This window comes from Borostomias antarcticus, assembly GCF_949987555.1.
Source record: "Borostomias antarcticus genome assembly, chromosome: 33".
NCBI lineage: Eukaryota > Metazoa > Chordata > Actinopteri > Stomiiformes > Stomiidae > Borostomias > Borostomias antarcticus.
The window spans coordinates 5,091,508-5,102,768 of NC_140266.1; the positions used below are offsets into that span (position 1 = coordinate 5,091,508).

Here is an 11,261-nt window from a genome sequence, read left to right on the forward strand (position 1 = left end):
CAGCAGCGCATGATGATCAAGAACCAGTGCAACAGTAGCAGATCTTAATGTGCTGTCCTGTTTCTAGAAGATATTTCATATTTCCTGGATTAGAGGCAATTTAAATGCTACAAGAGCACAAGTACTTGGGTTTATAAAACCTATAGAATAGTCAGTGGTTTGAATCAAATTGAATGCAATTGAAAATATTTGAATTGAACAGAATACTATCACTGTCTCAGGTCTACCTTCTTAAGCATGTCATGTTGATTGGACACTTTGTTTCATTAGTTGTTCAATAATAATTACAAACCTCAATAGGATACTTAATGTTCAAGTTTGCCTTCAATTCTATGTGCAGGTTTTGCATTAAGCCTGTAAAAATGGAACCTGCGCCTTTAAGAGCATGTGGGAGGCGGGGCCAGTGTGTTCTTGTAGTTAAAAGAACATCGCTCACAACAATAGTAGTCTATCTAAGTCTCGCATAACAGCCACACTGTCATTACTGCCCTGACGGTATCTGCACAGTGCAATAGAAGAACTATACGCTTCCAGATCCATTACCAGGACCAGGGAGCTCTACTGTGAGAGAAGATTCTAGAGGTTACTAGGAGAGACGGCGGAGGAAAAACTGCGAGGTTATTGAGGTGAGCCTTGAAAACAACTTGCATTACCTTGACATGTATTTATCTTTTTTGATATTGATGACGACAGCACAGTGATTGATGGCATCTTATTTCTAAAGCACATAGTTTATATTACAGCCTATCAGAGACAGCTGTTTATATTATAGCCTATCAGAGACAGCTGTTTCTCGCGAGGCGCATGGGACTAATTCTCTTTATAATGAAATACATTCAATGAACGAGGTCCGTATTCCACAGTGGGTGTGGATCATGCTCTTATGTTTTCAATATGTGCCTTTTGAATGACTCCAAGCAAGCTGCATGATAGACAGACATGCAGACAGACAGACAGACAGACAGACAGACAGACAGACAGACAAATAGACAGACAGATAGATAGATAGATAGATAGATAGATAGATAGATAGATAGATAGATAGATAGATACTTTCTGTGTGTCATATGCCAGTCTGTCATCGATATGATCTGGCTGTTGAAGAAAAAAAGATCCATTCTGATTTCATCACCCTTGTGTAAAACGTCAAGCTATGTTATGATGGTGATGTGAGTCACCTGCTTCATGGACGTCTTTTTAACAATTATGATCCTGATCCGGTAAAGCGAGGGGGTGCGCGCGCAGCCTGCTGGTCGCACAGGTAGAGCGGGTTCGAGAGCGCAGCAGGGTGTCATGAGGGGGCGTGGTCTCCTCATGATGGGGCGTGGCCTCCTCACTTCTATCTGTGCGCCTAAACTCATATCCAGAGCAAGTGGCCTGCTGTAGTGTGTGAGTGTAATCTATAGTAACCTTTCTTTAAAAACCAAGTGCTTTATCTACATTCAGACAAATATGGACCAGCTACCAAGGGGGGTTTACGGTTTTTTTTTCATGTGGGGGCTCTAAAAGTCTCAGAAATGATAGGGTGACAATGCATGGTATAAATAGCCTGTCCATAAGCTACATTTAGAGTAGGCCACAGCTAAAACAATGCAATACACTCATTTATTCATTGTAAATCAGTATGTAAACATGATATGTAGCCTATATGAGTACAGCAGCCCATGTGCCATTCCCAGCTAGCAATCCAATCATTTGTTCTTAAAATGTTCTAAGAATATGAAAACATTAGCAGAGCGTGTTGGGAATGTTCAACAATGTTCTGGGAACATTTCCTGTCAGCTGGTTTAACACTGCCTACACCAACACTACTCTGTGTCTGAAATTAACACTGCCTACACCTACACTGCTCTGTCTGAAATTAACACTGCCTACACCTACACTGCTCTGTCTGAAATTAACACTACCTACACCTACACTGCTCTCTCTGAAATTAACACTACCTACACCTACACTGTTCTCTCTGAAATTAACACTGCCTACACCTACACTGTTCTCTCTGAAATTAACACTGCCTACACTGCTCTCTCTGAAATTAACACTGCCTAAACCTACACTGCTCTGTCTGAAATTAGCAGCTTTTCTCCAACCCCCCCCCCATTAAAGGCACTCCGGGGTACAGTGGTAGTCCTATGGACAGTCCAGTGGTATAATCCTGTTGACTGTAAGCGCTCTCTGGCTGGCAGGATGAACGGTCTTTGCACCTGTTGCCAGAGGAAGTGTACAGTACTCCCCTCGGGCTTCATTATCCCGGATCAGGTTGCTTCCCATTGGCCGAACCGAGTCCAAGGCCCCGGGGCCCGGGCACAGGGAGAGAATGTTGGCCGGAGCCGATGTCCGGAATCTAGAGATGTCTCGCTGCTCGTTTCACAGCTTTGTTTCTGCCCAGCTGTCCGGGCAGCGTGTCATCCTGACCATTCTTTAGACATGGTCTCCGGGGGATAACATGTCATCCTGACCATTCTTTAGACATGGTCTCCGGGGGATAACATGGCATCCTGACCATTCTTTAGACATGGTCTCCGGGGGATAACATGGCATCCTGACCATTCTTTAGACATGGTCTCCAGTGGATAACATGTCGGAATGAGAACATGCCAGGACGGTGAGAACGATGTGATGGTGGGGCTTGTTCTTCTGAGTAAACACGGCTCTCACGAGGGGCGGAGGGGCAGGATGTCACGTATACCTGAGCTACTGTTGCTTTTTATTTTGGTTTCACAGGCAGGAAGGAAGACATGTAGGAAGTGAAGGTGTCTGAGCCCCGTAGACCAGAACTAGACCAGAACTAGACAACTCCGCTATTCAACAAATAAGCTGGTGGTGCACCATGCTGCTCACAGGGGGGGAATACACAGTCTCAACAGAAGGGTTCATCAGGGCATGCCGTTTAGGACATTTGGAAATAACTACGCTGTTTAACCTTTGATTCATACACAGGATGTTAATTAATATTATGAGTGATGTTGAAGAAATATTTCTTTCAACAGTATCTCTGAAGAGTATAGCCCAGGACTCTGAGACCTCTTCACAGGGCTAGGTGTTCTGTTCTAGTTGTTGTGCTCTCTTTAGTAAGTCTCAGATGTGAGTAGGGATGCCCTGATAACGCTTTTTGCCGCTGAAACCTATTGCAGATCGCCTCATTTTATGGCATCTGTTGTATCTGTCCCGGACACGTAACAGTTCCACACTGACAACATGTTTTAGGGTAGTTAGCATGTTTTAGGGTAGTTAGCATGTTTTAGGGTAGTTAGCATGCGACAATAACAGTAACACGCTCACATTTTTTTGCATCATCATTCGGTTTCGGTTTTCGCAATCGATTACAATTCCGATTGCTGGCCAATCGATCGGCATCTCTAGATTTGACATGTCCATATGAATACAGTATGAATGATTTGACATGTCCATATGAATACAGCATGAATGATTTGACATGCCCATATGAATACAGTATGAATGATTTGACATGTCCATATGAATACAGCATGAATGATTGGCTGTGTTGGTTGTGGGTGGATTCACAGCTCTTCCCTCTGTGAGCCGGGCGCTCTGTTTACTCAGGTCTGACACACATCTGACATGACACCAACATCCAGGTCAGCTGACACAGCGCTTGCAACACCAGGCATGTCTCTGGTTACAGGAAGAGCCCTGTCCTTCACAGTCCATCAGTCAGTCAGTCAGAGAGAGAGAGAGGGAGGGAGGGAGGGAGGGAGGGAGGGAGGGAGGGGGGGGGGGGGGTGAGAGAGAGACAGGGAGAGAGAGAGAGAGAGAGGGAGGGGGGGGTGAGAGAGACAGATAGAGAGGGAGAGAGAGAGAGAAGGAGAGAGAGAGAAGGAGAGAGAGGGAGAGAGACAGAGAGAAGGAGAGGGAGAGAGAGAGAAGGAGAGGGAGAGAGACAGGGAGAAGGAGAGGGAGAGAGAGAGAGAAGGAGAGAGAGAGAGAGAAGGAGAGGAAGAGAGAGAGAAGGAGAGGGAGGGACATAGATCTGCAGAGGAAACCTAATAAATGAACACAAGAGATGTATTTGTATTTTGGGAGTTCAAAGCACATTACCCACACACGTGTTACAAGTTAATAAACTAGACGAACACTGGCTGTAGTTCAATATTATCACACAATTTACAAGTATCCTTTTGTAAGATACATTATGATGTCCATCTTGACTAAAGAGTAAAATAACGTGTTTGTGTGCTGAACCATGTACCTACATTTGTCTGAGGCAAGCCGGAGAGCGTTGTGACAGAGCGATCTGTCCCCAGGGCTTGTCAGGGTACAAGTGTCTTTGTGTCCCCAGGGCTTGTCAGGGTACGAGTGTCTTTATGTCCCCAGGGCTTGTCAGGGTACAAGTGTCTTTATGTCCCCAGGGCTTGTCAGGGTACAAGTGTCTTTATGTCCCCAGGGCTTGTCAGGGTACGAGTGTCTTTATGTCCCCAGGGCTTGTCAGGGTACAAGTGTCTTTATGTCCCCAGGGCTTGTCAGGGTACGAGTGTCTTTATGTCCCCAGGGCTTGTCAGGGTACAAGTGTCTTTATGTCCCCAGGGCTTGTCAGGGTACAAGTGTCTTTAAGTCCCCAGGGCTTGTCAGGGTACAAGTGTCTTTATGTCCCCAGGGCTTGTCAGGGTACAAGTGTCTTTATGTCCCCAGGGCTTGTCAGGGTACAAGTGTCTTTATGTCCCCAGGGCTTGTCAGGGTACAAGTGTCTTTATGTCCCCAGGGCTTGTCAGGGTACAAGTGTCTTTAAGTCCCCGCCGAAGCGAGCGTTTGTCATTCCTCAGCCAGAGGAGCCCAGGAGAATGTTGCTCCATGTTCTCTGTGAAAAGCACTACCGGCCCGGGGTCTCCGGCACAACGCCACACGTCTTTAATGAGTGGCCAAGCAGGCGGGCAGCCTTGAGGAGGAGGAGGAGGAGGAGGAGGAGGAGGAGGAGGAGTAAAAGGAGGCAGTTTTTTGGCCTCAACTTCTAACTGACAACTTACCCCTTTCTAAAGCTTTTTTGTGTGTTCTGTTCCTCAGTGCCCCAGGCAAAACCTTCTACCTTATACAGTACAGATGTACAGATGTTCAGTTGACACACTGAACACGCATACATGAAGACATAAGTTGTGGGGCCCCTGCATGTTCAGCGTGTCAACACAATGAATAAAGAGACACTTATTACCTGCTGGCTCCATGCCTCAGACCTCATGGTGCTTCCTGTCTCTTGGCTGCGTTCCAGGAACCCAGCAGCAGCCCAACCACAGCCAGCCGGGCAGCACAGCGACTCCTGGCTTTGATGCGACCCGATTGCAGCATGTCCACAGCGGGCCTGACTGCCCCGGAGATCTGTGTTCCCTCAGAGAGCCCCTTCCCCTTCCTGAGGGGCAGCTACTGCCACAGCATGGCTGGATCCCGGCCCTCGTGGACCCAGAGACATGACCTGGATAAGTGAGTACGCCCCGCCTGCTCACCACTGAACACCACCAAGCACTGAACACCACCAAGCACTGAACACCACCAAGCACTGAACACCACCAAGCCTGCATCCTAGCGTGTGGGGACGTTTTCTTCATGTTAAGCACTAAAAACATCTCTTGGTAATATCATGGTTGATGGTTACGACGGCGATGATGATGATGATGACGATGATACTGATGATGATGATGATGATGATGATGATAAAGATGATTCAAGGACTCAAATGATTCAAGGATGTCTATTTATGTAAAAGGTGCAGGTACCATGTACAGTGACATGCTCACTTGAGGACTCCTCACATAGACAATAAAAACAAGCAATAAAATAAAAACAAGCAATTAAATAAAAACAAGCAATAGAATAAATTATGGTGATTGTCTTCCTGCAGCCCAGTACATTATCCATGTATGAACTGGTATTCTGATTTCTAGAGAGATCAGGGGATAGTAGAGATTATAAATTAGTAATATTTGTGATATTATTTTACAGTTTGTACTTCAGTATGGATGGACACATGGAGCCTGACAGCCTTCGATCACAAGGTCCTCTGCCCCCATCGCTGAGTCTGGAGAGTAAGTACTTTACCCAGAACCACCCTCTCTGACCCAGAGTACTTTACCCAGAACCACCCTCTCTGAACCAGAGTACTTTACCCAGAACCACCCTCTCTGACCCAGAGTACTCTACCCAGAACCACCCTCTCTGACCCAGAGTACTCTACCCAGAACCACCCTCTCTGACCCAGAGTACTTTACCCAGAACTTCCCTCTCTGACCCAGAGTACTCAAGAAACCGCACACACACATACATGTACCCACACACACCCACACATGCACACCCACTCCCACACACCCACACATACACACACAAACACACACACACACACACACACAGATACACGCACCCACACACACCACCTTAACGAAGGCTCTGATGGCTGAAATACATTGGTTTTAAAAACAAAAACAAAGTATAGTTTTTTGGAAGGTTCAGTTTTGTCCCAGAGCAGCAGAACATCCCTTTCCTTCCGCCTGCTCTATTCTGGCAGCCTGGTTTGACTGAGCAGCACTCCTGCTCTTCACAGCACTCTACACAGCACAGTCTGGTCTGGACACACTCAGGAATACTAGTTGAAGCCAAATGATAAATATTTAGTGGGATGTTTTCCAATTTCTACAACGAGAGAGACTAAGAAGGCTGGCTGGTCTGACCCACGGTTGTTAAATCTATCCTTGGGAATGTTGAACAAAACCGTGAGAGATGGTTTTGTGTTTGAGCATAATTACAGTGTGTGTATGTGTGTGTGTGTGTGTGTGTGTGTGTGTGTGTGTGGGTGTGTTGACCTCCAAAACACAGCACTGCAAGGAGCCTTATTACCATAGCTACTCTCCTCTTCAAAGCAACCGCTTGAATCTGGGCGTCGGTCGTTAGCTGTGTTCTCTTATGCTGTGTGAAGCTGAATTGTATTCAACACTGTGGCTCTCAATGTTCCTCTCTAATATCGACCAGCTGGTTTGACATCGACCCTCTCGTCTCTGTGCTTCTGCAGGACAGGAACACGGTCCCGGTGCCCAGCGGTTACCCCCCAAGAAATCCAAACCCACCCAGCTCTCTCTGTCCTCCAGCTTTGAGCCCTTCCCCCCCAGCCCGGCGTTCCCCCCCAGCCCGGCGGAGGACGACCAGGTGGTCCCATCCTTCCAGAGGCTGTCGGTGTACGAGCGCAGCAGCCCCCCGCAGACCCCCGGCCGCTGCGCCAAGCCCCTGCCCCCCCTGCCCCCCCCCGGCCGGGCTGACCTCTCCGCGGATCAGGCTATGGACAACGAGGTGGAGTTCTTCACCAGCTCGGACGACAGCCGCTGCCTGGTGCCGGAGCAGCAGTGCCCCAAACCCTCTGCCTTCCGCTACGGCGTGTCCAGCCGCCGGAGCTTCGGGGGCTGCGGTCAGATCAACTATGCCTACTTCGAGGGCCCGGCGGCGGGGCAGCCCAGGCCGCAGCAGGCCAGGCAGCCGGAGGTGCGGGAGCCTCCGGAGCAGCAGCCCGTGGAGCGTCTGGCGGCGGTGTGTCAGAGACAGCAGGAGCGCGCCCAGAGGAAGCTCCGCCGCTCCCACTCCGGCCCGGCCGGCTCCTTCAACAAGCCCACCTCGCTGCGCCTGTCCTGCCGCCACGCCCACGCCTACGCCCACGGTCAGGCCATGGACAAACCCGAGGTGCCGCCCCGCGTCCCCATCCCCCCGCGCCCCGTCAAGGCGGCAGACTACCGCCGCTGGTCAGCAGAGGTCTCCTCCGGGGCTTACAGCGATGAGGACAGACCCCCGAAAGTTCCCCCCAGGGACCCTCTGTCTCAAGGCAGCTCCCGGACCCCCAGCCCCAAGAGCCTCCCCTCGTACCTCAACGGGGTGATGCCCCCTACGCAGAGCTTCGCCCCGGACCCCAAGTACGTGAGCCGGGGTCTGCAGAGACAGAACAGCGAGGGCTCGCCCTGCATCCTGCCCGTCATGGAAAACGGGAAGAAGTCCAGCACCACTCACTACTTCCTGCTGCCCCAGCGGCCAGCATACCTGGACAGACCTTACCTGGAGAAGATCCTCCACGACATGGACAGCCAAGGCTCTGCTGGGGGGCGTGGCGGACAGGGCCCTGCTTCGGAATGGGACTGTCAGACTAGGAGGAAGACACACGTGGATATAGTTTGATCTATCTGGAGCAGATGAGAGTGGAAAGGACTCTACTGTAACATGAGCAACAACCACTGGCCAACAAGAAAAGAGCCACTGGGACACTCGAAGCCTGGAAACGCTTACTGCTGCTTGTACACTAACTGTAAGGTTTTTACCCACACCTGTATTCCCAAGATGTATGTATTTGACACATACCGTTAGCACTTACTGGAAATGTTAGAATTGCAAGACGACACCAAGATGCATTACCTTTCTGACTATTAAGTGTATGGTATTTAACAATTTAGAGTGATTATTTTTTATATTATTATTTCATGACATTCAATATTGTACTGTTTTGCTTATACAGTGGTGCAGTTAATGTTTTGGGTGTGAGCTGGTCTTGTACCTTAGGTCGTCAGTGTTCTGTGTTCGATAGGTAGAGGCTGTGTGTTATTATCGTGTTATTAGCATTGCTTTGTCTCAGAACTAAGGGACATAGGGTCAGTAAAGCAACCATGTGTCTCATACTCTTATCAATGAAGTCTAAAGAAGAAGAGGCCAATGTAGTGAAACTAAATGAAGGATATTCCCATGCTAGTTCTGATAGGATGTGTATTAATATATGGAAGGAAAGCATGTTGATTATGTATTCTCCTCCTTCGTGTTTCAGTCTCACTCAGACGCCTGTGTTCCCGTGTTTGAGTTGGTCTCTGTTTCCAAACTGGTCTTGCATTGTGTCCCCGTGTGGAGGAGAGTATTGTGTCCCCGTGTGGAGGAGAGTATTGTGTCCCCGTGTGTGGAGGAGAGTATTGTGTCCCCGTGTGTGGAGGAGAGTATTGTGTCCCCGTGTGTGGAGGAGAGTATTGTGTCCCCGTGTGTGGAGGAGAGTATTGTGTCCCTGTGTGTGGAGGAGAGTATTGTGTCCCCGTGTGTGGAGGAGAGTATTGTGTCCCCGTGTGGAGGAGAGTATTGTGTCCCCGTGTGGAGGAGAGTATTGTGTCCCCGTGTGGAGGAGAGTATTGTGTCCCCGTGTGTGGAGGAGAGTATTGTGTCCCCGTGTGGAGGAGAGTATTGTGTCCCCGTGTGGAGGAGAGTATTGTGTCCCCGTGTGTGGAGGAGAGTATTGTGTCCCCGTGTGTGGAGGAGAGTATTGTGTCCCCGTGTGGAGGAGAGTATTGTGTCCCCGTGTGGAGGAGAGTATTGTGTCCCCGTGTGTGGAGGAGAGTATTGTGTCCCCGTGTGTGGAGGAGAGTATTGTGTCCCCGTGTGTGGAGTATTGGTAGCTATAGTGTGCATGGCTCCTTTGGAATGTTTGGTGCAGCTTGTGTTGGTGTTCTTGTGTGCAGTATGAGTGTATGTATAATGTGTGTGCGTGTGTGTGTGTGTGTGTGTGTGTGTGTGTGTGTGCACGGCTGAGCATGACATTCTATAGAACACTGTAGAAAATTAGGTTAACAATATTTGTTACTGTGCTCTGCCTGTTTTCAGCTCTGCTTCTAAGTACAAAGTGGTTTTGCGCACCCTTATTCTTATATGACTGTCCTTCAGTGTCCAGGCCTTCTCTGTTGCACAGAGGACGTCCTGTGGAGCACGTGGGAATGTACGCTCTCCTCGCTGACCTGTGTGAAACGGAGGAGCTCAGTCACTGGTCAAGCTGTGAGTCCTTGTCTGGAACTATCTGGCCTTGAGTACTACCTCCAATTATATTACTAATCAATGTTTTACAAAACGGCGTGGCCAACAGCGGTGGCCTTTGAATTATAATCCTTAAAGAGGAGACAATCAGAAAATCGATATTGAATCTTTGCTCAAATCAACCCCAAACCACAAGAATACTCATCCAAACCACTATGTTACTGAGTCGAGTCCCGGTTTCAGAGGAAGATGCACAGAATGACCAGACCTTTGGGTTTGATTTTTTTGGTCCTACAATAAGAGATGGTAGATTACCAGAGAGGCTCACCTGATAACATCGATGTCTTACGCAGACTGCGTGGGGCTTACATGGCTGACACAGACTTTCCTGTTCTGCTCATGCATTCCTGTCTAACATGATTGCAGTAGGTGTGGTCGCAGAGACTTTGGCTGCTGGCAGCCTGGAAATTATATGGATTTTATTGTTATAGATTATTCATGAACCATCGTGATGACATAGTAAATGTAGCACTTGCATGGAAGTAACCCCAGTTACAAAACATGGTGTTCAGATTGGATTCAAACGAGCTCTAAGGTCAAACGGTCATTGAAGTATATATTTTTTCTCTCCCTTACCCACGAAGGGAGGAAAACCATGGTAGAGGCCGTGTTGTTTTTTTATTTGTAAGAAATTGTTTACATATATTGTACACTGATATGTTATTTAATCGTAACCTATTCCCATGTCTTATCAGAAATTATGAAATCAAATGAAGACTAGTTCATCAAGGATAACTGACTTTCTCTACTGTGGTGAAATGCACTGGCAGTACTGTATGCTGGGTACAGTATTTAACATAATTCCACTTGACACAATGAATAGTTGATCGATGTATAGTCTTTAAAGGAAGAAATAAACCGACTTATTTATGAACGTGTTTTGTTTTATTTGAATGTGTGAAGTGAACTCTGATTCAGCGGTTTGACCTGTTTTATCACCATCACACCCACACGCTGCAGCTCCTGGCCTGCTTCCAGCTGCTGAACACAGGAGAGGAGACAGACAAGCACGCACACACACACACACACACACACACACACACACACACACACACACACACACACACAGGCTGTGTTTAAAGTCTTTAAAAATACATCCCTCCCACACACACACACACACATATACACACACACACACACACACACACACACACACACACACATACACAGGCTGTGTTTAAAGTCTTTAAAAATCCATCCCTCCCTCCTCCTGCCGTTCCTTGTGGAAGTTCCTGATCTAACCTGACTGGACTGGTCAAAGCAAGCGGTCAACTGCATTACTACTCAAACAGAGCTAGCCACACAGACTGACAGACAGACTGACTGACTGACTGACTGACTGACTGACTGACTGACTGACATATAGATAGCCAGACAGACAGACTGACTGCCAGACTGACTGACTGACTGACCTATAGGCAGACTGACTGACTGACTGATTGACT

General features: G+C 48.1%; 1 protein-coding gene across 1 annotated transcript; it reads left to right on the top strand.

Moving 5' to 3' along the window:
• The first annotated feature begins 466 nt into the window (after positions 1-466).
• On the top strand, positions 467-10,676 carry errfi1a (ERBB receptor feedback inhibitor 1a). Its single transcript, XM_084460764.1, has 4 exons — positions 467-626; positions 5,222-5,430; positions 5,950-6,032; positions 7,010-10,676. Exons 2-4 carry the CDS (start codon positions 5,279-5,281, stop codon positions 8,152-8,154), a joined length of 1,380 nt encoding a protein of 459 aa, XP_084316890.1. The 5' UTR covers positions 467-626; positions 5,222-5,278; the 3' UTR covers positions 8,155-10,676.
• Positions 10,677-11,261: the final 585 nt, after the last annotated feature.